This window comes from Lagenorhynchus albirostris, chromosome 5, assembly GCF_949774975.1.
Source record: "Lagenorhynchus albirostris chromosome 5, mLagAlb1.1, whole genome shotgun sequence".
Lineage (NCBI taxonomy): Eukaryota > Metazoa > Chordata > Mammalia > Artiodactyla > Delphinidae > Lagenorhynchus > Lagenorhynchus albirostris.
The window spans coordinates 141,706,979-141,733,786 of record NC_083099.1 but is presented as its reverse complement, the minus strand read 5'-3'; the positions used below and the strand labels follow the sequence as shown (position 1 = coordinate 141,733,786).

Sequence of the window (26,808 nt, the reverse complement as noted above, 5' to 3'; positions counted from 1 at the left end):
GAAAAGGACGCGGCTGCCTGATCTTCCCGAGGCCCTGGAACAAGCACTGTCCTGTTCCAATGTGTGAGCACCCGCGGAAGAGAAGCCCCGGGAGAGAATGGGTTCAGTTACTGGCTGTAAAATTCGATTACGTGCCCAGGGGAAGGTAAGGTCTGTGGAAGCTGAGTCTGAGGCTTCTGTGTGCTGGCTAAGATCAACCTCTCCTTTTCCGTGACTAACATAAAAATACAGATGACGTCATTAGAATGCTCCCGCATCCTGCCCCCATTATTCATCTCATGTGGCCAAAAATAAATCTTCCTTCACTGCACAGTCTACACCGATGAGTGTTTTTTTAGGCGTAGAAATTCGCAATTACACTTCCCGACCTCTGACGCAGATATCTTTCCAAGAGCAGGTTGCATTCAGGCTGGGAATTTTTTTTTTCCTCCCAAAGGTGGAAAAACATCTTCTCAAATGGTCTGTTCTACAAGTGAAAAGAAGCCCTACTCTAGGAAAGAACGGGAACTCCTGCTGTCTTTGGAATGCACTTTAGATTTGCTGTCGGGGTAACTGGAAAAAAAAAATGTTACTCTCAAAGTGGAAACTTCGGTGTAAAAAAGCGAAAGGTGGATCTCCAGGAAATTACGCTGAGTGCAAAATGCCAATTCCAAAATCTCCCACGCTATGCGATTCCTGTGTGCAAACATAATGTATTTTGAAATAACACAATTTTAGAAATAGAAGAAAGATTAGTGGCGGACGGGGCTTGGGAGTTCGGTTATCAAAGGGCCACGGGAGGGGTTCTCACGTGATGTAATGTCCCATAAACTGACTGTAGTGACAGATACACGAACCTACACAGGTGATCGCATTGTATAGAACTTCTTACTCACTGACAACGACAAATAACATTGGGGAAGTCTGAATAAGACCGGTGGATTGTATCAAAGTATCTACTTTTTTCTTTTTTGGCAAAGTTTTGCAAAGTGATAGCACTGGGGAAGCATTTGGCGGAGTGAATTATTTTTTATAACTGCATATGACTCTTCAATCATCTAAACACCCGCGCACACGCAGGTCAACAGCCGCCCGCGGCGCCCGGGCGCCTTCTCACGCAGAGCACACGGGGAGACAGCGCCGGGTCCTCACCGGTCTTTGGGTCGTTTTGCTGCGACCTGGCCCGGGGGGCGGGGCGCTTTGCGGACGTGACGTCAGTGGGCGGGGCGTGCACCTGGGCACCTGGGCTGCCGCGGCGGCGCGGAGCTGCGGCTAGACGCGCGCCATGGAGGGCGAGAGCCGGAGCCCGTGGGCCCTGGGGCTGCTGCGCACGTTCGACGCGGACGAGTTCGCGGGCTGGGAGAAGGTCGGCTCGGGCGGCTTCGGGCAGGTGTACAAGGTGCGCCACGTCCACTGGAAGACGTGGCTCGCCATCAAGTGCTCGCCGAGCCTGCACGTCGACGACAGGTCAGCGGCCCGGGCGGGGGCGGCGGCGCTGGGGCGGGCGGCGGGGCCCGGCCTCACAGCGGCGCGCGGCGGCGGGCCGGGGCCGGGGTGCTTGGATTCCGGGCGTTCCCGTTCTCTCCACCTGAGTCGCCTCGGGAGCAGCCTCGGAAGGAGAACCAACCGCCGGGCGAGGCCGTGAGCCCCCGGCGGGGTCTGCGCCTTTTGCTCGGCCGGAGGGACGTTGGGGGTGGTTTGGCGAGCTCCGGGTCTAACTGCTCACGCCGGTGCCCCGGGCTGCGGCTCCTACGGGGAGCCTCGGGAAGCCGCGTTTGCCTAAGACGGTGTTCAGCGCCCGGCATTGTTACCTGGCTTCCGGTGAGCCCCGGATTTTCAGGGTCGCGGGCTCACCTTGCGCCTTGGACCCGCGCCCCTCGGAGGCTCGTCCGGCCCGCCCAGGACCCACCCGGGCGCTGCGGTTTGCGCCCGGCTTAGAAAAAGTGCCGTGTGGGATCTGGGCTTTGTGAGTTAGTTAGACTCCGTTCGACTTACTTAGTAATTTACTTTGGAGCACAAATTGGTGTAAGACGGTAATTATTTCGGTCGGAAGCCCTGGCTTGGCTTGCAGGCTTCCTCGGCGCCCGGGCACTTGAGCGTCGGCGTTACCCGGCTTGGGCCTGGCCGTGGGGTCCGGCAGGCGGCCCGGGGTGCCAGGTTCCAACATTCAGCGCTCTCTGGCCGTACCCTCTCGTTTTAGCTGACTTAATTTAGAGGCCGAGCCTCTGCGGAGCGGCCTTGCACTTATGGTTGGACCATAGTGCCCTCCTGGACCCCAGTTTCCCCATCCCCAAACTGGGAGGCCACCTGCCTGTCCCTCGGTAACAGAGGTGCTCAAGTTAAAGAAGACGGTTGGAAAGGACCGGAGCTGCCCCAGTTAAATTCGGTCGGTGGATTGTGGTCTGTGTATATAATTTTAGGGGTTCGGTGGGAGGAGGGTCTTGAGAAGTAGCTCTTTTGGGGTGAGGGGTGTTCACTCTTTACGGTTGCGTTTTAATAATTTATAAACTTCAGTTGAGCGCGTTTAAATTGCCTATCCTTTGGTGACGTTTGCGTTCCACATGGAAGGTGTGTGGTGTTTTGTGTTCTGTGTGGAGAGCCCCCTGTAAGTCAGCCCCGAACAGACACAGACTCAGAAAAGCAGCTCCTTTGCTGCCTCAGAGACCTGGTTTCTAATCCTCGGCTTCTTGAATGCTGGGGCCTCCAAACTCCAGCTTTTCACCCCCAGAATGGTGGTGTGCGTGTCCCTGGACTGAGGTGCACCGAGGATTGGCAGCGTGTGCCCCCTCAGGTCCCGGAGGGGAGGAAGCCCCCGCGCACTTAGTGGCTTTGTGTTTTCCTCCTGGCCTGGGAGGTTATACAGCAGAACTGTTGGTGTGGCTTTTTGCTCTAAGCCTCGAGCACAGACAGTGTCTCTTGGAAACTTCAGTAGGGTGGTGGCGAGTGTCGCGCAAATATCACTAACGCGCAGGGGAGCTGCTTGTGAGGCTGTACCTCCCTCGGATCCCAGGAACTTCTCAGGCCGGAAGGGGCGCCCTGGCTATTTTGATGAAATCCAAACCTCTTTGAACGCCGGTCCCTGGTTAGAGCCTGAAAGGCACGACTCTTGCCGGCGTGTGGGTATTTTTACGCTCTCGGGGACGTTTATTTGTCTGCTGGAGTCTTCTGGCCGAGTTTTCTTCATCAGCCGCAGGTTTTAGCACCAGCGTCTTGTATCGGAGGAGCCTAGTAAACAAGCACGTCCCCGGGCTGACTCAGCAGCCCGCACCCTCAGGGTCTGTTATTTCCAGCGACCAGGCCCTCGTTTCTTGGGTGGCCCAGGTGGAGGTGGGGTTTCTCCACGTGAGGCGGGCCACTTAGGATCTTGCATTGCCTCGTTGCAAAGCTTTCTGTCCTTTACCTGGAAGGCTTTCCTGCCCTGCCCCAAATAGGCAGGTGGTGGCATGTACTGGACAGCTGGGTAGAGGTCAGCATTGCCCAACAGGAAGAGATTCACCTCTTGCACTTTGCCAGGCTGGGCGGGGCAGGCTGGCGCTCTGCGTTAGCGGCAGGAGCTGGGCTCTCTGACTGAGACGGTGGTCACACCCCTGCTCCCTGTAAAGAAGAGTCTTCTAGGTTCATTGCTGACTCTCTCTGGCTTGAGACGCCCATTAGGCGCTTGTGTCGCGCCCGCTGTGGTGCAGAAGCAGCTGCCTGCCCTGCGGCATTGCCTCTAGGCCTGGAAATGGCTACTGTGCTCCCCATCCTCCCAGGTTTTGGCAGGTGGCCTCGGTGCTCTTTTGATGAGCTGCCTCCCACCTTGACCCTTCTATTTGCAAGATGCTCCCTGGAGTGGGGAATAAGATTCTACTGGGGGTCCTAGGTGCAGCCCTCAGCCCCATACCCCTCGCGGCTAAGCCTCGTCTCAGCTGTTTGAAGGGTGGCGCCTCTCACCCCTGCCATGAGGGCCTGACCTTTTCTGTCCTGGGGCCTCCTGCACTGGTTACATAGGGACCCACCGCCAGTACAGGTGTGGGTCCTTTTCATCGCCTGCTTCTCCCTCCGGGCAGGCCCCAGTCTTCATGCCACCCCTTGACCACAGCAGGGCCTGATCCCCAGCGTGCACCCCGGGCCCTCAGAGCAGCAGGCTGCCCCAGGCCACGTGAGCAGGTACTTCTGGGTGGGAAAGGTCAGGGGCTGCCCGGTCCCAGACACCCCTTGGAGTTCCCAGAGAGCAGAGAGGCACCTGCCCAGGGGCTTCCAAGGGGCACCCCCGGGGAATTCCCAAGTGACACCCCATTGATCTGCACTCGCTCTCCTTACGGGCACATCTGGGAGCTTTGGGGGACGTGTAGCCACCCTGGCTGACCCTCATTAGGGGATCACGGGGGTTTGGCCGGAGTCTAGCTGGGGGGGGGGGCGGGCATTCCCATTTAGGTGGGAACTAAGCCTTGGAGGCCCGTTCCTACGGCCCCCAGCCCCTGGCTCAGAGGAAGCCCAGGATAACTGAGCGCCTGCAGCTGCTGGAGCTTGGCCGCGGCTAGTCAGGGCGAGCCCGAGCAAACCCCAGCAAACCCCGGGTGTGTAAGCACAGAGCTGACAATTGGACAAGCCCGGTTCTTGTCAGTTTAAAAATAGCAGTGTGGGAACCCCTCGCAGGCTCCCTGGGGACATAATGGATTGGTGCGCAGCGAGAAGGCCTGGCTGGGAGGCATCAGTAACAAATGATTAAACCGTTTTTCCTGCTGCCTTTTCCCACAAGTGGTTCCCAGGTTTCTCCCTCTGAGGAGCACTTTGTTACAGGGTACCCTTCTCTATAGCCCGACCCTTTTCCCCCTTCCCGTAGTTTCCTGCTACTCCTCTTTCAGCAGGCCTGTCCCGGGGCCCGTGTTCTCCCCCTTCCAAGGTACATGCCTCCGGAAAGCTTCCCTCGCCCACTGGATGTCTTTGGAATTTGTGGCTGAGCCTGGAGGAGAACCCCATTGCTTCTCCAGAAAGTGTCCTTTAGAAAGAGATATGGGAATATATGTATATATATAACTGATTCATTTTGTTGTGAAGCTGAAACTAACATACCATTGTAAAGCAATTATACTCCAATAAAGATGTTAAAAAAAAAAAAAAAGAAAGAATCAGTCTGGTGAGATTCCTCATATCTCTCCCTACCCCGATGCCCTCCCCGGGGTGGGGGAGATACGCTTTAGCCAGCCTCAATTGGGAAGAAACATTGAATGGATGTAAGTGCTGTGGATAAAGTGTCTTTAACATATTTTACCCCGACTTGGTCCTGTTAATGCCTAGATTTTCCATCTCCGACCAACAGGGGCGGGGCAGGGGTGCCGTCCCCATTCCTGCTGGGAAACGGAATTAGCAACCCTTCCCCGAATGGGAGAAAGGAGGTGTGACGGGAATGATTACAGAGGAGAAATACGATGCCAGCTCCACTGAATCGTGCCTAATCGTAGACACGCTCTTAGCACGTCACCATTCTTAGGTTGTACGAATGAAAACTGATGTCCGTGGACTCGGGTGGCCTGGAAGGTCACTCGTCACCGGGTGGCGTGGGCTTTGATGCTGATGGTGTGGCTGTGAAGAGGCTGGGCTCCCGAAGCCCCCCGGCCCCCCTCCTGCACCTGGGCTCTGGGACTGGCTTGAAAATCGCTCAGGTGCTAAAGTGATAATAGTCATCACAGTAATTCCATCTCCAGTTCCCTTGTGCTGTTGTGGGCATAAACCGGGAACACCGCTTCGAGGAAAATATATTAAAAGAAAATAATTGACACAGTGGTGGTTTCATTCTGGGTGAGAAGCACCTTCCTGTCTCCTCCAGCAGTGCCCGGAGAGGGCCCAGTCCAGGCTTATGGAATTGCTGATGCTGCCAGCTGCGGAGCTGGGGTAGTGGGTACTGGAGGGTATCCTAGGGGCAGCTGAAGAAAGGCCCAGAGGATGGGGTGGCTTGGATTTCGGCTCAGTGGTTACTAGAATGTAAACGGGATGAACATTTTTTGTGCCGACCCTTCTGAACGCTACCAAAGAGGATGGTTAGGGGGCCCGGCCAACCCACTCCCCAGGCCTGAGTGAGGGGCTCCCTGGGTGGGGGGGGGGTCCCCTGGAACCCCCTGCTGGGTGATCCCGGGACCTCCTTCCTCGCCCCAGGGATGCAGCCATGGCGGGGTCCTCGGCTCTTAGGCATTTCTGATTGAGCTGTCACGGAGAAGGTGATTTGTCCTGGAAACGAGGCCTTATCTTCCAGGATAGCTGGCCGTCCTCCACGAGCTGTCCTGGGATGCATGGTCCGCGGGACCGAGCTGCCTGGTGCTGCTTCCGGAAAGGGTGCGGGCTGTCTGAGAACATTCCGGCTGTGGCCAGCTTTCTGGAGCAGACAGCTGCAGTGGCTCGCCCCCCCCCCCTTTTTTTAAACTAAGGTAAATGGGCTCTCAGTGCGGTGGGGAGGGCCCGGGGCGGGGGAGAGAGCTGCAAACCTGCTGACCTGGGTGCACTGGGGTGGGGCTCTCCCGCCAGCTGCTCCCCTGAGTCTAGTGAGCTCAGCTGTCAGAAGTCACCTGGCTCTGACGTGTGCAGCCCTTTGGGCGAATGGAGCCTCACTGAACGACACCTTCAGCTTCAGCGGCATCGACATCCTCCTCAGCTGTCGGTCCGGCTGCCTCTCAGAACGTCTGCTGAAAGCGGAAAAAAGCCATCCTTGTGAGTGGCCGGCCTGTAACTCCGGAACCTGTAGTGCCTGGAAGCCTGCGGGCCTGGAGGGATCCTCCCGTGGTCTCCCGGCGGAAGCGGGTCTCTGTCCATCCTGCGGCCGGACCCGTGCCAGGGCCACGTGGGCGCAGTGTGCTGGACGACGCTGGTGGGGAGCGGCGGCCCAGCGGCCACTTTAACAGAGAATAAAGGCAGTGGGACCAGACAGGTCGCAAAACTGCTTCTTAAAATAGGAAACAGAGCGGCAGCGGTACTGATCCCCGCCATGACAGCTCGGGAGAGAGTGTTAGGAGTGTAGTTGAACTGGTTAGTGTAGGCGACGTGAGGTCTTCCCCGGGGAGGAGAAAGGAGATGGGCCCGAGGGCGCCGTTTTCTCTCCTTAACTGACAACCCTTATTTGAAATGTTGCTTGATGCAGCCCTTTCCTCTTTCAGATGTCCCTCGGGACCGGGCACGGCGCTGGGGTCTGCCTGCAAGTCACCCGGGAACCCAGCAAGCACTGTGGCTGCAGCCAGCGCTGGCCGGCCTGGGCCAGGCACCTGAACCCACTCTTCAGCCCGGCCCGGGGACCTCCACGGGGGCTCTTGTGGACATCGTGTGTTCCATTCATTGGATCTTTGACCAGAGTGCTAAGAGAGCATGTCATGCTGAGCTCAGTTTTGTCCTAGAGTCATGTCATGATTCACTCCTGATACCTGTCGCACTCTTTCCTGACGCCAGGGGAATTCTTTTGCTCCTTGAGCCTGTTCAGAGCCAAAGTCTTGATCCCCTTGCCCCCTGCCTGCCCCGCTCCTGCTGATTCCATAAATGGGGAGCCACCCAGTGATTCCCAGTAGACGTCTAGGGTCATCCTTGCTACCTCCCTCTTCTCCACATCCAGTCAGTCGGTCACCAGGACTTAATGGTTCTCCCTCGAAAATGGGCCCTGCATCCACCAGCTTCTGCACTCCTGGCAGCTGGGGCCCCGGTGACCACCCTGAGTGCCTCGTGGCCGCTCTGCCCCTGCTGCTTCCAGCCTGGGGCTCTGGTGGAGGAGTGGGACTGAGACCTTACGAGCCCTCGCTGCTGCCCTCTGCCCACCTGAGTCAGGGACCCCCTTTATTAAACGTCCCCAGGTCCCTGTACTTCCCCTTCAAAGAACTTGGATTTTCAACTGCACTTCTTTTTTTAGGGGTGATTTTCCACCTTCTCCCCTAGAAGGTAAATACCCTGAAGGCGCAAGGAAGGGGTCTCTTTCGTCCTCAGTTCTAACATGTAGAGGATACTCAGTAAATACTTACTAATAAATGAATTTTAATTGGGTGCAGATTAAAATTAAAGTAATTGCTGGGAGTACTTAGGTGGGTGATTCTAGACTGTAGTGGGTTATTTAAAAAAAATTTTTTTTGGCCGCACGGCATGCGCATGAGGGATCCTAGCTCCTCAAGCAGGAATCGAACCGGCACCCCCTGCAGTGGAAGTGCAGAGTCTTAACCACTGGACCGCCAGGGAAATCCCTTTAGTGGTTTATTTTAAATTTGGCTGAAAATGCGTGAGCTCTGTTCCAGTGGTTGTCAGGCTTAACTCTTGGCCTTTGGGGCTGGGTAAGTCTTTGCCCGGGGGGCTGTCCTGTGTGCTGCAAGGTGCAGGGTGGCGCTCCTGGCCTCTACCCACTGGATGTACCCAGCGGCGGTGCCCGATGTCCCCCGGAGGCAAAGTCCCCCCAGGGGAGAACCACTGGTCTGCACCCAGGGATCCTCTCCCTGAGACACCCGCCTTGGCCAGCGCTCACCTGGGGGAGGGCGGAGGGGCGGGAACTCCCCTCCCATATGCAGGGGCCGGACACGCGGGCAGGGGTGCTGTGGTCCTGTCCAGCTGAGCCCACCGCAGGCAGAGCTGGGTGCTGCAGACCTTGGTAAACAGTGCGGCGTGGTTCCTCCTTGCAGGTGGCTTCCTCCCTGGGAAGTGTTTTCATACCTGTAAAGGAGGCCTGGGAGTGAGCTGCGGTCTCAGAGAGGAGGTCAGATCAGTAAGAAGCAGCCTCATTTCCGTGGTAGTTTCTGACTCTCCAGCAGGCTGGGAAGCAGGCGCAGGCGCAGTGGGGCGGGCAGATGCACCCAAGCTCCGGAAGAGCCCCCGTGGTGGGAGCGGAGCCGTCCTGGGTCCTGGGCCGGGGGGCTTATGTGGGAATCTGCATTCTCGGGCGGGGGGTTGGGGGGCCCTGAGGCTGCCCCGGCTGCTTCCTGCCTCAGTTCCCAGCTCCCATAGGCTGTGTGGTTCTAGACTCTTCCTTTAGGAGCTTCCTAGAAAGCGGGTTCCTGGCACCCACCTAGAGCCTGTTCTCCGGGAGCGGAGCCCGGGAGTCTGCGTTTCAGCCGTCTCCCGGGTGCTTTCTACGGTGGCCGTGGTTGAGAACAGGCCAGGCCTTGGCCTTGTGGGATGTGGCCTCTTCTCCTGAATGTACTCTGAGACTTTGACCCATCACGCTGACGCCGACCAAAGCCCTGGATACCAGTCTATAACGGCTGCACCAGGAAGTGGCCTTAGACCAGGGGTTGGCAGACTTTCCGTGAAGGGCAGAGAGTAGACCTTTGAGGCTCTGCAGGCCACGGGGTCTGCGTCGCAGCTACGCATCTCTGCCGCGAGTGCGGAGACAGCCTCCGCCCTGCTGGACGTGGATGGGTGAGACTGCCATGCAGTCAGTTTCTTTACAGAACAGGGGCTGGCTGTGGACAGCAGCTTGGTAGTCGCCCAAAAGTTAAACACTGAAGTACTACGTGACCAGGCAACTCTCCGCCTCGGCACGTATCCAAAAGAGTTGAAAGCAGGGACTTGAACACCTGTGTGTATAAATGTACAGCATTAGTCACAGTAACCGGAAGGTGAAAACGACCCAAGGGTCTTGTCCATCAGCAGAGGAGCGGTAAACACAATGCGTATGTTCATACAATGGAATGATGTTCAGCCATAAGAGGAGTGACGTTTTGGTTTGTGCTACAGCGTGGATGGACCTGGACAACATATGATGAGTGAAATAAGCCAGTTACTAAAGGACGGATGCTACACGATTCCACGTATGTGAGATCCCTAGAGCAGGCAGATTCATAGACGGCAAGGGGAAGAGAGGGTGGGAGCGGGGCCTGGAAGGAGGGGTTCCTGTTGAGTGGGCACAGAGTTCTTGTTGGGATGAAGACGAAGTTTTGGGTGGAGTGCGTGGTGTTGGTTGCACAATGTCGTGAACGGATATGATGCCCGTGAATTGCACACTTGGGAATGGTTACGGCGATAGATAGTATGTTACGTACATTTTACTACAGTTTAAATAATGGTTTTAAAAAGAAGGTGGCTCTTGGGCAGCAATCTGCAGACCCTGCTTTAGACCAGGCTCCGTTAATTGCAGCGTGGGGTTAGGGTTTAGGAATGATGGGGCCAGCCAGAGTGATGGGCTTCACAGAGAAGGGGGCTGGGCTCTCTGGATGGATAATTCGTTAAAGCTTTTGGTCAAACCTAAACGTCCCTTCCGTCATCCCAAGGGAAGGGATTGTCGGTGTGGCCTCGTCATCTGCAGCTCGGAGCCTGCATTGGCTCAGTGCTACCGGAGGGTTTTCAGATAATGATTGCAGGCTCTCTCCTCCCTGCTTGCAACAACCCCACGACGCGTAGATGCGTTCGAATAACCACGGACTGAAGACATGGGAAGGCCTAGAATTTAATTATGTGACATTAAAGTGAGCTCTGTGGGTGTGTGTGTGTGCGCGCGCACGCACACATACGTGCCCTTGTACACGTGTACATGCATTTTAGTAATTTTCTCAGCCGTGTGGAGCTGCTGATCTGGCCACAGTGCCTGTGCCTGTGGCCAGGTGACCACTACGCACACATTCCTCACGTCTTTGAACTTTTCCAGGGAGCGCATGGAACTTTTGGAGGAAGCCAAGAAGATGGAGATGGCCAAGTTCCGTTACATCCTGCCCGTGTACGGCATCTGCCAGGAGCCCGTGGGCCTGGTCATGGAGTACATGGAGACGGGCTCCCTGGAGAAGCTGCTGGCCTCCGAGCCGCTGCCCTGGGACCTGCGCTTCCGCATCGTCCACGAGACGGCCGTGGGCATGAACTTCCTGCACTGCATGGCCCCGCCTCTCCTCCACCTGGACCTCAAGCCCGCCAACATCCTGCTGGACGCCCACTACCACGTCAAGGTAAGGACGTGAGGGGACCGGGTGGCCGGAGCGATGGATGCCCCGGGTGGGGGGCCGCGGGACTGGAACCTCAGGGCCAGCGAGGGGGCCGAAGAGGAGGTGGTTCCCTTGCGGGAAAGAACTCAAAGCAGAGGCCTCTCTCAGCATCAGGATCCCCAGTCTTGCCGTGTGTGGCTGGTAAAAACGCCACAGATGTGTAACTGGAAAATGGACTCTTATGAACAAGGGTCACGCCCCCAAGTCCTGGATCAGGACTCTAGGTTCTGGGCACCCCGGAAAAAGAGGCTGTGGGTTTGTGGATTCCGGTCTTACTGGCCATCTTACACAATCAGATTGAAGCGGACCTCGGCTCGGCCGTCTCCGTGTGGGCTGGGTCAGCCTGTTTCCCCTTGGTGGTTCCTGGGCTCAGGGTGATGGGAGTCTCGGGGTGCTCGGAAATGGGGGCTGCGGAGTGCTGTGGAGAGGGGCCCTGGAGGGACTCATTCTGTTCTCTTCCTTCAAGGCCTGTGAGTTCTGATTTTTTTTTTTTTTTTTTTTTTTTTTTTTTGCGGTACGCGGGCCTCTCACTGTTGTGGCCTCTCCCGTTGCGGAGCACAGGCTCCGGACGCGCAGGCTCAGCGGCCATGGCTCACGGGCCCAGCCGCTCCACTGCATGTGGGATCTTCCCGGACCGGGGCACGAACCCGTGTCCCCTGCATCGGCAGGCGGACTCTCAACCACTGCGCCACCAGGGAAGCCCTGATCTTTTTTCTTTGATAAGTTTATAAAGCAGAAAAGCACGAGGGATAATATAACTAAAATCGGGTGCCGTCCCCTTGGAACTGGCCCTTGTTAGTGTGGTAGGTTTGTGTTTCTTTGAAGATGTCTCTCCCTTGGAAGGCCATCGTGTCACACCGTGGGGGGCACTAGCCGTGGCTTTCCCACTCAGTGACATGGGTTCTAGGCTCGCCCACCTGCTGAGGTCACCCTGTCCCTCAGGAGGGCGGGTCAGGAAGGGCCACACGCCGTGGCCGGGGTCCCGTCCGGCTCCTCGGCGCCGTGGAAGGAGGGCTGGGCCCGGGGTCGCACACAGCCACCCCCCTGCACCCCGACTCTGCGGCAGGCACAGCACTCCGGCTGAGCCGGCCTGTGGCCGGTGGGGGAATCAGTTTCCACGTCGTACACTTAACGACAAGGTGTCCTTAAGGCGGTGTCCTTCGAGAATAAGATTTTATCAGAAGCTGGAAGTACCCTCCCGCTAAAGTGAAGCGGGGAATTGAGGGAACAAACAACAAGTGGGTGGTTCCCAGCCTTCCTGAGTTCTAGCAGCCCTGCAGTCCTGTTTCCTTCTGGTTGGGGTGCTGGCTTCACATGTGGACTCTGTCCCCGACGAGCATTGCAGAGTTGTGACGACCAGCGTGGGGTCCGTGGGCACCAAGTCAGAGTGAAACCTTTGATCTCAAACTTGAATGAGCACAAGCAAGGGGAGATGAGGATGGGTCCCCACTGTGCGCGAAGGCCCTGTCTCTGGGAGCTGCCCCGTCTGCCAGGGGAGGTTCCGAGGGGACGGTGGCTTCTGCTAAGCCGGGGCTCCGAGGGGTTAAATCGAGGCCAGGGTTGTCCAGCTGTGTGTGGTTGAGCAGAGGTTCGAACCGGGTTCTGCGGCCCTGGAGCCCTTGGTCTCCCACCCGCCCCACTGCCGTACGTGAGATGCTCACAGACATCACGGGTGGCACGCAGTGGCGCACGAGGGCAGAGGAGGTAGCGGGCGGTAGGTGTCCAGACAGCCCCTGGGGGTGCAGTGGGAGAGGAGTCACTGGAACTCCAGCTCGGGTGAGGGTGTCACTGGATGGGACTGGTCTTCAGAGAGGACCAGTCAGGAGTGGGGGCACCTGCAGAAGGGCCTTTCGGAGGAGGAAGCAACCCAAGAAAAGTCACGGCAAGTTCCGGGTTTTTAGGGGCAGGAGAAGCAGGAGGCATAGTTGGATTAGGGTACAGGGCGTGGGGAGGCCTTCCACTCGTCTTTAAGGATGCTGAGATGCCATTGTAATAGAACGTGCCTTTCTTAGGGAGACCCCACTGATTGCACCCCATCCCTTTGAGCGGTCTTTTCAGAGTCACGGAGTGCAGTTGGCCCAACGGGGCCTGTATCCAGCTCACTCCCTTCCCACCGTCCGGCCGCTCTCCTAACAGCCATGTGGGATGTCTGGGGCAGGAGGCCCGCCCTTTGAGGACCACGGTGACGTCCTCCTGGGCAGCACAGCCCTCGCGCACTCTGTCCCTGGCAGGTGGGGTGGTGGCCCTGTTGCTGGGGGGCTCCTCGCCTGGCCTGTGGGCGTGTCGGCGAGGGCTGGTGCTCTGGGTGCTGGGAGTGGCCGGCACATAGTCTCCTCCTGTCCTGTCCACGCCGCGATGCTGACCTGCGTCCAGGGATGGTCGCCGGTGCTGCGTACACAGTAGGACCGAACGCCCGCCCCGTAGGACGCTGAGTGCCGCTCGCTGGCCCCCGGGGCTGATGTCCTTGTGGTCGTTTCTGCGCTGGCTCCCGGGGTTCCTTGCTTTGAGCGCTTTCTTCCTCCTCCGCTTGTCCACCCCGGGCTTGGCAGGCCTGGCACTCGTGGCAGTTTTAGAAAGTGGGTGAACATTCCTTAAAGGACCAAGGGGCCTGTTAATAAGGACCTGGGGTGGCTGGGAGCAGTCTCCACTGACAGGAAGGGAGGGGACACTGCAGCTCCGAGGAGGTGGCCAGGCCACCAGCCCCTCTTTCCCAAAGGTCGGGAATGCACTTCTGTGACTCCTTTTTTTTTTAAAATAAATTTATTGATTGATTTATGGCTGCATTGGGTCTTCGTTGCTGCTGCACACGGGCTTTCTCTAGTTGTGGCGAGCGGGGGCTACTCTTCGTTGCGGTGTGTGGGCTTCTCATTGTGGTGGCTTCTTTTGATGCAGAGCACGGGCTCTAGGCACGTGGGCATCAGTAGTTGTGGCGCGCGGGCTCTAGAGTGCAGGCTCAGTGGCTGTGGTGCACGGGCTTAGCTGTTCCGCGGCATGTGGGATCTTCCCGGACCAGGGCTCGAACCTGTGTCCCCTGCATTGCCAGGCAGATTCCTAACCACTGAGCCACCAGGGAAGCCCTGTGACTCCTTAACCAGGTGGGCAGTCACCCTGCACAGCCCCAAACAAGCAGAAAATATATTCACAGGCGCGTTTTTTTCATCCTCAGGAACAACTCAGCGGGAGCCTCATCTGAGGTTCTAAGTCGGCCGCTCGATTTCTGGGCAGTTTTTAGTTGATGGTTATTTTTAGCAATACAACTTTAATCTGGAATCTTGAAATAAGATCCTAAGTTGTCACTCCATCCCCTTCCCTTGGTCCCTGGAGGCTACATTTTTTGTCCATACGTAGGATGACTGGAACTGAAAATTTCACAGCAACCACCTGTTTTTGGAAAGTGTATTCAAGGCACTTTAATATTAAATTAATATGTGAGGTTAATATTAAGTATGCTAAATATCACTACTAAAATATTAATTCTAGTGACAGTAGTAAACGCATTTCAAGTTGATAATGGAATAAGTCGATTTAAAATCTCAAGCTATACTTGGGGCCCACTTTGCCCAGACTAGGCTGTATTCAGAGGGCTGGATACCCAGGGTCCTGTTCTCTGTGGTCCAGAATGGCCTTTCACTCCAAGGTGGCACGGCCCTGACCCGGCCCTTCGTTAGTCTCTGTTAGTCTCATCCAGCTGGGCCCGGCGGGGGAAGGGCCGTGTCCCGGGGGCCCCTGTGAGCACTGGCTCTGCGCAGTACCGAGGCGGACGTTGAGTGCGGGTTCGTTTGTAAATTATAGGGCGCTTGCTGTCCTCAGGTATTGCCACACTGTCCTGCTGTCTGGGAACCCGGGGACAGACGAGGCAGGCCCTCCCTGGGCAGGACAGGTGAGAAGGAGCAGGTGGAGAGATCCTGTGGGCCGGAGGGTCGGTGGCCATCAGAGAATTCTCATTTCTGAGTTTGCCTTTTGATGCCGGAGGTTTCACGTAGAATTTAGGCTTATTTTCCTTTCGTCAAGTGTGTATCTTGAAGCAGCAGAAATAAGAAGAAAAGGCTGCCAACGTGGGGTGGGGCACCAGGTGCCAGGATCCCTGCATCCCCGTCTGTCCTCAGTCCTGAATCTGACACGTCCACACTGCTGGGAGTTTGGTACTGAAACTTTCCCGCTCGTCCACCTGCTACCTTGCGTGGCTCTGTTCCCGGTCCCGAGCTGCAGGGTCGGGGTGATGGGTTCGTTCTGGGGAGCTAGCACTTCCCTTTCCCAAGTGGAAAGTTTCTTGGAGGTCAGAGAATGGACCGCTGCTGGGGACCCCGAAATGGCCAGGCCGGCCTCACTCGTGTGGACCCACGCCCCCCCCACCGGGCAGAGCCTGACTGCAGAAGTGGGGGCCGGGTCCAGTGTCACAGGCTTTCTTCCATCCCCCACGCCCCTCCCCCCCCCGCCCGGCAGATGTGGTCAGAGACCCCTTGGAGGAGCGAGTCCCCAGTCCTAAACCCGCCCTGCTCAGCGGTGATGACGCCAGGCCCCTGGCTCACCTTGTGGGCAGGTGAGCCCAGAACCAAAGGCCTGACTCAGCCGCATTCCCATCACTCCAGAGGCGTGTTTGAGGGGAGCCCGGAGTTAACCAGAAGGCTTAGAAAAACCCACGCGCCTCGGAGGAGAATTTACGAAGGGGCCGTTTTCCACGCGGATCCTGAGTCCCTTAATGCCAGAGAGTGTGGCCTAATCGCACACAGCGTTTCACCGCCTCTGAGGGCTCTGATTCACACCCCGGGTTGCAGGGGGGAGGGCGGGCGCCCCGCAGTGACTTCCCCCTTGTGGGTTCCCCTGAGCCTTCAGGACGCCTTGGCCTAAGGAGACGCGGAGGTAGAGGTGTATGGGGCCCGAGCTGCTGGGTCCAGGTGCCCCTTGGGCCGGTGGGCCCTGCGGCGGAGGGGATGTATGTCACACCTGTCGTTTGGGTATTGTGTTTGGAGCCAGCAGGTGTCTGTTCCTAGAACGCTCCAGATGGAGGACAGAGGGCCGCCGAGGTTGGCAGTTGTGCTTTGCTCGCTTTAAAGGGCTTCTGAAGGCGCGTTTCCCTTTGAAGAAGCAGCTGCTGCTTGCCCGCCGGCCCAGCTGTGTGATTGCATAACTGCTTTGCCTCTGAGGGTGCCCCCTCCCTTGCCTTCCTTCCGCCAGTGAATTCCTTCCTTCAAGTGTAATCTTTTCCCCTGTCCATCAAGCTCCTAATGGTTTCAGGCATGGTTCTTCCCAGGCTGGCTGGACCTTCCCGCCTGCGCCGGGGAGCGCAGGTGATGTGAGAGCCATGGTGCCGATTCCTGAACGCAGCTGCTCAGCCGGGGGTGGGGGGTGGGGGTACCGCCCCTGCCCCCGACGTTGCCAGGGTCCTGGGGGAGGGCATGCTGATAAAACGTCCCGAAGCAGCAGCCCCGGCTGCTTCACTCAGCAAGCTGCCAGCCAAGCCTGACGAGCTCCTTCCCGCCACTGCATTGCAGATCTCCGACTTCGGGCTAGCCAAGTGCAACGGGCTGTCCCACTCGCAGGACCTCAGCATGGACGGCCTTTTCGGCACCATCGCCTACCTTCCTCCTGAGCGTATCCGGGAGAAGAGCCGGCTCTTCGACACCAAGCACGACGTGTACAGGTGTGTGTCAGGCGCGCAGCCCCAGGCCGCCAGGGGCTCCGCGCCTGGATTCCTCGTGCTCTGCAGCGGGGCTTGGCCAGGGGCTCCTCCGTGCCGCCAGATAAGAGGTCCAGTCCAAAGGAAAGGGCTTTTAGGCGGAGGGTCCGGGCTACCCCAGGACTGGCTTACAAGAGGGAGTTCTCTGCTGTGAGCGCTGCTGGCCCAGGATGGAGAACGTTAGTGGTTGGTGTCAGTTAGAGCCGGTTATGCAACCGGACGGGCAGCTCCCACACCGTGAAAGCTTTGGTGTTTGTAGGATGTAGGGAACATGGGCTCTATTGCTTGTCTGCTGAGAGAACCTGCTACCTCAAGTGGTCTCTGTGTCTGTCTGCGTGTGGATTCCGGCTCCAGAATCCAGTCCCCTGTGGCCCGGAACTCACTTCCTAACGTCACTTACGCATGACAGCAGCACAGACACCCTAGAGGCTGTTCACAGACTGGCACTGGGGATGTCTGTGCTGGAGAGCAAGCGTGAATCATTTGGCGCCTTCCCTTCCCACATGGTGAAGGTCTTAATCACGCAGACTTCTCGGAGCAGGAAAGCAGGAGGGCGGGTGCCGGCAGGCACGTAAGCCCCTCATTGTGGTTCTTGGCTCACACGCGGTGACTGTCGCCCTGAGCCCCGCCTTCGGGTCACGGCCACCGCCTGGAGTCCTGGCCGACTGGTTTGACCGTAGCCGCCCGTGCACGTGCTTTGCTGGACTTTGAGCAGGACGTCTGTCGGGGAGTGGTGCACAGGGCGCTGGGCACCTGCCTGTAGGGTTTGGGGAGAATAAGATTCTCTGTTTATTTCGGAGTTGAGAGTTTCAACTTTTGAATTTGTAGATTTCAGTTACTTTTCAATGGGGACTTCTTGCCTTTCGGTAAACAGCTGCCCTTAACCCAGTGCAGGCTGGTAGCTCAGTGCTTGGGCTTCTGATTCTGTTTTTATTTTTTTTTAATTTTACCAGATTGAGCTCTTTCGGGGTATATCCAGAGTAATCATATATATATAATTAATATATAAATGATATAAAGGTAACACACACACACACATATATATATTACACACAAGTGTATATAATTTCTAACAACCAAAAAGGGCCCTGGGAGGTTCAGCCGGTGCCCCCGCATCTTTTCCACGCCCTCAGATGACGTCAGTGGGCTCGAGACGCCCAGAGCTGTCGTCGGTATTTTGAGGCCCAGCGTTTGCAGGAAGATGGTGTGAGAGAAGCAGACTCCGCCGTTCTCCCCTCGAGCTGGCGGTCCAGGAACAGGCTGGCGGTCCCTTCGGGAACCCCTCCTGCCGTTGGGACTGACGGTTCAGTGGATGGAGTTTTGTCTGTTGTCTGACATTTGAGCTTTCCACATGCCTTGTTCCACAGTAAGAGTATTTGCCCGTTTAAAAAACTGCACGAAAGGTACCTTGGTGTCCCCTCTCTGTCTCGGAGTCTCTCGAAGGCTCTGGGTGGACTTCCTCAAGCTCGCCGCTGTGTTTGAGGCTCCGGCACGCAGACACTGACGCGCCTCCTCCCTTCCAGCTTCGCCATCGTGATCTGGGGCGTGCTCACGCAGAAGAAGCCGTTTGCGGGTGAGTGGACATGTCTGGGGTGATGCAGCTGCCTCTCCCCGAGCAGTGGAGGGCGTGCTCTGTGGTCCTTTCTCTGTGTCGGAAGTGCCTGAGGATCACAGTCGGGGCCGCTCTGGGCCGTGGTGCTGGCGGGCCGTCTGGTGGGGAGCAGGGCTGCCTTGTCCTCCCCAGCAGGTCCGCACAGAGACCCACGGCCCACCTCATCGCAGGCTTTCATATATGCCGACGAGGCGCGCTGCCGTGCAGCTCACATACGGGGAGAGGCACCGTTCTGATGGGGTCTGTTCAGTGACTCTTGTTAGGTCCTAGCTCATTGTTTTGTGTGTGTGCTATAATACACGTAACATAAAATGTATCATTTTAACCATTTAAACTGTACATTGTGGCATTAAGTGCATTCACAGTGCTGTATAGTCACCACCGTCTGGTTCTAGAACATTCCATCACCCCAAAAGGAAACCCCGGGCTGCTTAGGCAGTCACTCCTTTCCCCGCACCCCAGCCCCTGTTGACCACTGATCTACTTTCTGTCTCTGTAGGTTTGTCCGTTGTAGTGATTTCCAGATACATATTTTTTTAATTTTCTAATTTTTGATCGTAAAACACACATCACTTAAAAATGACCATCTGAACCGTTTTGAAGTGTACAGTTTGGTCACGGGAAGTGTCTTCCCACTGTGGGGCAACCAGCCTCCAGAATCATTGGGTGGATGCTCCCCGGGTCAGCACACCCGGCCCGAGGGCTGTGGGTTTCCTCCCCCTGCCACGCACCCACCATGCTGATTTCCGGCCCCGAGGTCTCAGTACCTTGACTGGGTTTATTGGAAAAGTCAAGTACCTGGGCTACGCACTCTTTTCTGGTCTGACCAAAAAGATCTAAGAATGCAGATCAGAGTCAGCACGTGGCCCCCAGGTCTTTTGCAGGGTTTTGTCTGTGCGTCGTTACCCTGTCTCCCTGCCATCTCCTCCTCAGTGGAGGTCCGTGGTCTGGATTCTTTTCAGCGTGGCCAGGTGGCACTGTCGCTCGGGCCGCCGGGGGCCTGCGCTTTGGGGTAGAAATTCGGGAGGACGTTTTCGTCACTGCAGGGCAGTTTGGGCCACTTGGGGCTGGGCGATGTGACTCCGTGACTTAGCGTTCTTCCCTTTGGTGGGCGTGGGCCCCTTTGGAACCGATCTCCTTCCATATTTTTCTCCTTTGAACTTGGTTTTCCTTTGAGTTCGATGCCCAGAAAGACCTGCTCTGTGATACAAGGCAGTGATTCCATTTGGTAGATCACAGATAGTTTCTGAAACCTGGAAAACAGAGGACAGATGTGCCCCGCAAGGTGAAGGATTAAAGAATGCTCTGTGCTTTGAAAAGGAAATACCGTGTCTCCTGGGCGCTTGGTGGTGACGTGCCCCACACTTTCCCACGGTTGTCACTCCTCCCGAAGATAAGAAATCCTGCCTCAGCCCCACGGAGCTGCCCTGACCTGTGCACCTGCCCTTTGCAGATGAGAAGAACATCCTGCACATCATGGTGAAAGTGGTGAAGGGCCACCGCCCCGAGCTGCCGCCTGTCTGCAGACCCAGGCCCCGCGCCTGCGAGAGTCTCCTGCGCCTCATGCAGAGGTGCTGGCATGGGGACCCCCGGGAGCGGCCCAGCTTCCAAGGTGAGCGCCCCCAGAGGGCGCCCGGAGTATTGCTGCTCGAGGGTCGCGCCGCTGTCCCAGGGGACGGAGCCGACGGCCGGGACAGGGGAGGCTGTCCGGAGACAGGAGCGCCAGGGCGAGCCCGGCACCCGCAGGCTGTGCCCGCCTGTGGCCCCTGCCTGGGACGGGGGCGAGGAGGCTGGAGCCATGTGGCCAGCTGCAGCTGTCCACCCCCGGCTGTGGCCCGCTGCCCTCAGCAGCCTCCTCTTGGTGTTGCAGGTTCAGATGCAGCAATGCATCTTTTAGGGACGAGGCGACCGCTGGCCTGCGGCTTTCTTTGCATTTCTCATGGCGCCTTGTCCCTGGGGAACGGCTGTGTCCTTTGGTTAGGAGAGTGATCCTGACGCACTTGAAATTGATCACGAGGTTTAAAACCTATGGGGAAACCAGCGTGAATGCGGTGGGAGCCTCTCGCCAGGAGCTGGCAGCCGGGCCGTCGGGGTACGCGCTCCGGCGGGTCTGGCTTCTTGGGAAGCGGGGCCTCGGTGTCTCCTGCTTGGAGTCTGGCCAGACCCTGCATGTGGTTGCCGATGGGGACCCCTGCGGGGTTGCCATGAGCTTGGCCGGGGCCAGCAGCCTGGGAGGCCACAGTGCTGACCGGTCAAGAGGCTGGACCCTGCGGGTGCTGCCTCTTCTGTCCCGGCCTGAGGTCACACGTTTAACTAGAGCATTTGTGTGAGTCAGTGTGGAGGCGATATACCCTTTTGTGTTTTGTCCCCCAAAGAAATCACCTCTGAAACCGAGGACCTGTGCGAAAAACCTGACGATGAGGTGAAAGAGACAACTCCAGACCCGGATGTGAGAAACCCACCGGAGGCCGAGGCCGAGGTAATGGGGACCCTCCCGGGGGCCTGGTTTCCCCTAACTTGGCTTCGGGGGTTGAGTCTCTCTTTTCTGCAAATGCCCTGCCAGCCTGGACCACTCGCGCCCTGTTCTGAGGCTTGGGCCGTCCCCCTGCCCCTGGCTGCTCGGCCTTGAGCTTGCTGCCTTGGCGAGCTGGTCTCGGAAGCCTGCAGGCCAGACTGGGGAGGGGGTCTGGGCTCTGGGGGTCTGGGCGTCTTTTTGCACCTCGAGGCTGGGGATCTGTCCACTTTCTAACTGCCTATACACGTTTTGTTTTATGAGTGCCACACAGGTTAGGTGAGATGTGATCAATTCTAACTATGCTAACTAAATAAATACCTTTCGGGTAATAAGACTCGTGAAGTGGAGCCTGCTAAACTAACCTTATTGGGTGATATCTGGTGTTATCACCCCAGGCTGTGCTGTAAGGCCGGGAGATAAGTAAGCATTGATGGTGTGTCTGCTGTCTGAGCAGGGAGGGGCGTGTGCGTGAGGTCAGAGGGCAGAGGGGCAGGGAAGGGGACCGAGTCCCCACCACCCCCATAAGGGGAAGAAAGGCCCAGCGCGTGGTGTGACTCGGTGCGCCAGGCCACCAGTTCCTGAGGAGAGGGAAGAGTTGGGGACAGGTGGGCGGGAACCGGGAGGAATCACGAGTCACCTGCAGATTCTAACCCCTCGGCACAACCTGCGTTTCTCGCGGCCGGGCAGGAGGGGGCCCTCGGAAGGGCCTGTTAGGATGGGTTGGGGTGGACTGCCGTGCTGTCCCTGTAGCTCGGCCCCTGCCCCCCACCCTTGTACACGTGCGGCCCCCCAGCTAGACTCGCACAGCTCCGGGGAGGGTGGCGGGTTGTTAGGACCCCAGCCCATCTCCTTCCTCCGTTTCGTATCAGCGCTGACCTGTCCTGGGTGGACACGGCCAGCACACAGGCTTCACCTCCTGCAGCTTATTCACATCTTGTCCGGATAACTCAGGGCCACGTCACTGCGCAGATGGGCCCCAGCATGGTGACGGGCATTCCGTCCCCGTCGTCGTCTTTTCTTACCATGTCCTCCCACCGGGTGGACCCAGCGCAGGGTCTCTGGGCCCCCTAGAACCATGGTAACGGGAGTTAAATTCCCTGCATGGCTCACGGGGGACCCACGCGTTCCCCACCTCCTCCGCCCGCCCCGTCAGGTCACGGATGGAGCCTCATCCCCTCCGTGTGCTGTCTCTGCAGGCGCCCGGGGCCACCCCGCTCAAGCGAGCCTCTGCCCCGACCTTTGACAACGACTACAGCCTCTCCGAGCTGCTGTCCCAGCTGGACTCGGGCATCTCCCAGACCCTCGAGGGCCCGGAAGAGCTCGGCCGCAGCTCCTCCGCGTGCAAACTTCCGTCGGCGAGCAGCGGCAAGAGGCTGTCGGGGGTGTCCTCGGTGGATTCTGCCTTCTCCTCCAGAGGGTCGCTGTCCTTGTCCTTCGAGCGGGAGTCTTCAGCGGGCGGTGAGTGGAGGGCCCATCCCTGGGAAATAATGCGCTTAACTGGGGGCCCGGGGGGCCGGGCAGAGAGTGAGCAACTGAACGGGCTTCCTGACCTCACGGTAGCCGTCCTGTGTTTTCTGCAGCCCTTCACTGATTGGGTTTGGGCGTCGGTGCAAATGCAGAGATGCACGTGGGCCGAGCAGGTGTCACTTAGATGTAAGAGGGGTGAGTCACACCCCTGGCTGTGCGGGTGGCTCTCACCCGTGCCACCCCGGCACGCAGGGGCTGAGCTCCGGTTTGCAGGTTGAAGAACTCGAGTTGCATCAGGGAGCCCAGTGGATGTATGGAACCCCTGTCCCTGGAGACCTCTCTCTCTTGTAATGTCAGCCCCATACCCCCTTTCCCAGACGGTGAGGGGAAAACACCCACATTCCTTCTTATTCGTGCGCTCCCATCTACCATAGCCGGGCATGTTGATGGGCAAGCTGGCCTTGGAGGTTGTGACTCCCTGGTCCTGTTTATATACCTTGGGTTTTCTGTCTAGAAGGTGCTTTCCCCTGCCCCTGCCCTGTCCCAGGTGCTGGCCCTCGGGTGGGGGCCTGCTGCTAACTACAGCCCCCTCGTTGCTGCCTGTGAGGATGACGTATGAGGTTTCCTTTCCGTGAGGAAAATATGCCTGCTCACGCTTAGGGCTACAGTGCAGGGGTGGCCAGAGGGGCGCGGGAAGGGTACAGACCCCAGGAGGAAGGGGAACTTGTTTTTCCTGGGGAATCGGGGAGTTCCTCCTGGAATGAGGACTTTTCCTAGATGCCATGGACCTCCTGGAATTTTTAGAGTGGAATATTTGGGATGAAAGGGGGCACTTAGGGTTGAGGAAACTCCTTACAGAGGCGCAGAGGTGGGGAAGGCCTGGCTGGACTGGAGGTTAGCAGCCAGCGATGAGGCTGAAGAGAAAGAAGCACCCGTCTCCCACGGAGAAAGATGTGGAACTTTCTCTCGGGGCCTGCTACCCTCAAGTGACGTCTTCATGCTTGGAGAGGACCAGTCACTGGCCCATCTCAGAAGCAGCATTAAAACACTAAGTCCCCATTGGGCTGATTCCATTTTCTTAATACACCCCATGCCCCCTCCTCCTACGCAGGGCCCCTTGAAAATGTTCCACGTGAGGGCGTCTCGTTTCATTTAAATCGGAACCCGACAATGTAATAGGATTTTTATGTTAAATTTAACCTTTACATCGTGAATAACAGTCCTTCTAAAATGGGAGACTCAGTCCTTTAAGGAGTATTCTAGAAAGCGTCCTTCATGATATTGCTGAGACAAGAGGCATCATTTGGAGGTTGGGCTGGGAGCAGGTGGTGGGCCCTGGAGGAGTGGCCTGGGCTAGGAGCTGCCAGCTCTCCGGTGGGTTGGGGGCTGCTGCCTGGTCTGTGCTGCCGTTTCTGAGTACCAGCTGGGGCCTGAGTTTTGCATCCCTTATCTAATCGCGACCCTACCGGATGGGTAGAATGATTTTTACTTTGTACCTCGACAGAAGAGCACTTTGGAGACATTCGTTGCCCTGCCCGAGGTCTCCCCACTCGATCTTAAATTAAACCAGCATGGACAGCACAGCACTTAAGCGATTTCAGATAAAAAGCGGCCTGGAGGCCACGGGGAGTTGGGGGCCATGTAGAAAACACTGGCCGGGCCCGGGGAGGCAGCCCCACGTGACCCCTGCACCTGCTCTCCCCGCAGATCTCGGTGCCACCGACATCCAGAAGAAGAAGCTCGTGGATGCCATCGTGAACGGGGACACCAGCAGGCTGATGAAGATCCTGCAGCCCCAGGACGTCGACCTGGTCCTGGACGGCGGCGCCAGCCTGCTGCACCTGGCCGTGCAGGCTGGGCAGGAAGACTGCGTCAAGTGGTTGCTGCTTAACAACGCCAACCCCAATCTCACCAACAGGAAGGGCTCCACCCCCCTCCACGTGGCCGTGGAGAAGAGGGTGCGGGGCGTCGTGGAGCTCCTGCTGGCCCGGAAGATCAGTGTCAATGCCGCGGACGAGGACCAGTGGACGGCCCTGCACTTCGCGGCCCAGAACGGGGACGAGGGCAGCACGCGGCTGCTGCTGGAGAAGAACGCCTCCATGCACGAGGCAGACTGCGAGGGCCGGACGCCCATGCACGTGGCCTGCCAGCACGGCCAGGAGAGCATCGTGCGTATCCTGCTGCGCCACGGCGTGGACGCCGGCCTGCCGGGGAAGGACGCCTGGGTGCCGCTGCACTACGCCGCCTGGCAGGGCCACCTGCCCATCGTCAAGCTGCTGGCCAAGCAGCCGGGGGTGAGCGTGGACGCCCAGACACTGGATGGGAGGACGCCCCTGCACCTGGCCGCCCAGCGCGGGCACTACCGCGTGGCCCGCGTCCTCATCGACCTGCACTCCGACGTCAACGTCTGCGGCCTGCTGGCGCAGACGCCCCTGCACGTGGCCGCGGAGACGGGGCACACGAGCACCGCCAGGTTGCTCCTGCACCGGGGCGCCCGCAGGGAGGCCGTGACGGCTGAGGGCTGCACCGCACTGCACCTGGCCGCCCGCGGTGGGCACCTGGCGACCGTCAGGCTGCTGGTGGAGGAGCGGGCCGACGTGCTGGCCCGGGGGCCCCGCCGCCAGACGGCGCTGCACCTGGCCGCCGCCGGCGGGCACTCGGAGGTGGTGGCGGAGCTAGTCAGCGCCGACGTGCGTGACCTGTCTGACGAGCAGGGGCTCAGCGCGCTGCACCTGGCCGCCCGGGGCCGGCACGCCAAGACGGTGGAGACGCTGCTCAGACACGGGGCCCACGTCAACCTGCAGAGCCTCAAGTTCCAGGGCGGCCCCAGCCCCTCCGCCGCGCTCCTCCGGCGAAGCAAGACCTAGCCTGCCGCCCCCGGAGACGGGGCCCCCGCGGGGTTCCTGTCCCCGCGCCGTGCTCCGCTCGCCCCGTCTGCGGCCTGCGGGATGCCTTCGAGAGGCGGGTGGCCGCCGACTCGGGATTTGCGCCGGCGTCTGCTTGGGCGTCGCCTGCGCACCCCCCCCCCCCCCCCGACGAGGCTGGTCAGAGCGCGCGTGACCACTGCCCACGGGTGCGCCCGGCGTCGGAGGGACGGGGTCGGAGGCATTTGGCTGCACCCCTCGCTCCTGCCGTCGATCCCTCGGTGACAGGGCCGTGAGCCCCCCCACCCCGTCGTGAGCGGAGCCACCTATGGCTGGGAAGGTGGTGTGCAGGAAGAGCTGCGTCTTTTCTCTCCATTTGCAGCGGCAGGCAAAGAAGCCTGTTCCAGAAGGCTTTCGTGGAATTCTTGTTCTCCAGAAGAATACCTTTCATAGATGAACAATGTCAGCTGTCGCTTTAGATCCGTTAAAAACTTCCATCTCATTGGATGGTCTGCCTTCTGCGCAACGAGTGTGAACCGGTGGTTGGTTTTTGAAGCAAAAACAGTCATCTCACCAGCCCTTTCATACCCAGATTTGTCCATCACTCAGTCCTCGTGGGTGGCCACACACGTGTGCCGTGAGTGCTACCTGCCCTAATTCATGTCTCGTTGCAGAAAATGTCTGAACTTTAGAGTCAAGTGTCTAAAAGTCAAGAAAACTTCACTGACGGCCTCAGTTTCGGACTCAGAACAGTGTTAGCAAGTTAGATGCACCACCTTCCTCACCGTTTTCAGCCGTCAGCCTTGGCCGGGTAGCGGTTTGTGCCGAGTGAGGCTGTTTTAGGGTCTCCAAGGAGGTTTCTGACCTGCTTTACAAACGGCTACTCTTTGCAGGAGCCTCAGCTTTTGGGGTGTGGCCCCCCAAGTCAGCTCCAGGAGACAGCCTCACGGTCTTGGATGTAAAAACCCCGTTCTGTTGTTGTCACCTGTGTCCCACATGCACCCGCCCCCCAATACTATGATTAGAGTCAGTTTGCTGCAGGCCCCGACCCTGTATGCAAACATGCCCTTTGGACTGGTGTATGAAACAGAGATTGATGTTAACGTACCATGTATGTTAATGTGAATCTGTGGGCAGGATACTTCTTTTCTGTGACAGGAAATATCCGGGCTGCTTAGAACTGGCTATGTTTTAATATGCCTTGTGCTTTGAATGTGTTGTGCTACTGTTGTATGTAGAACACGTGGAAGAAGAAGCTTCTGTTTGATGTCAATAAAGCTAAGTTCTCTTCCGACCTTTTTGAAACCGATGAGCCTACATTTTCATATACATGAGCTCGAATAATCTGATTTCTGAAAAGCAGATCTGAGGCAGTCCCATGTGGGGTGGAGATGCCCTTTGGAAGGGCAATCTGTGTGCCCTGAATTTACCCATGATCTGGGGGGGATGGAAGAGGTGGAAGGGTGGACCCGGGCTTCCTGCCTCCTTAGCCCGGGACCTTCCTCCTGCATGTGTGAACCGTTAGGGAAGAAGCTCCCAACACCAGAGTTTTTATTTCTTTGTAAGTTTTTTTTTTTTTTTTTTTTGACCATGCCCTGTGGCATGCGGGGTCTTAGTTCCCCGACCAGGGATTGAACCCACGCTTCCTGCGGTGGAAGCATGGGATCCTAACCAATGGACCGTCAGGGAATTCCCCTTAACTTTACATTTTGAAAGAGTTTTAAAATACAGAAAAGTTGTAAGAATAGCACATAGAACCCTGGTGTCCCCTTCGTAGATTTTCCCTT

The 26,808-nt window shown here is 57.8% G+C and overlaps 1 protein-coding gene across 2 annotated transcripts; it reads left to right on the top strand.

Moving 5' to 3' along the window:
• The first annotated feature begins 1,235 nt into the window (after positions 1 to 1,235).
• RIPK4 (receptor interacting serine/threonine kinase 4) lies at positions 1,236 to 26,315 on the top strand. Of its 2 annotated transcripts, none has more exons than XM_060150954.1 (8): positions 1,236 to 1,446; positions 10,559 to 10,850; positions 16,379 to 16,527; positions 18,087 to 18,136; positions 19,629 to 19,787; positions 20,551 to 20,654; positions 21,887 to 22,148; positions 23,865 to 26,315. In XM_060150954.1, the coding sequence occupies exons 1-8, from the start codon at positions 1,265 to 1,267 to the stop codon at positions 25,022 to 25,024; spliced, it is 2,358 nt and encodes a 785-aa protein (XP_060006937.1). In that variant the 5' UTR covers positions 1,236 to 1,264; the 3' UTR covers positions 25,025 to 26,315. The 2 variants fall into 2 exon arrangements, with proteins under 2 accessions (XP_060006937.1, XP_060006939.1); XM_060150956.1 differs by lacking the exon at positions 1,236 to 1,446 and adding an exon at positions 1,671 to 1,800.
• The last annotated feature ends 493 nt before the right edge of the window (positions 26,316 to 26,808 follow it).

Excerpts from the sequence above, each read along its gene's own strand:
- RIPK4 (XM_060150954.1), top strand. The coding sequence starts at position 1,265 with ATGGAGGGCGAGAGCCGGAGCCCGTGGGCCCTGGGGCTGCTGCGCACG. Across the intron at positions 16,528-18,086 it reads ACCAAGCACGACGTGTACAG|CTTCGCCATCGTGATCTGGG; the intron begins GTGTGTGTCAGG and ends CCTCCCTTCCAG. Across the intron at positions 20,655-21,886 it reads CACCGGAGGCCGAGGCCGAG|GCGCCCGGGGCCACCCCGCT; the intron begins GTAATGGGGACC and ends CTGTCTCTGCAG.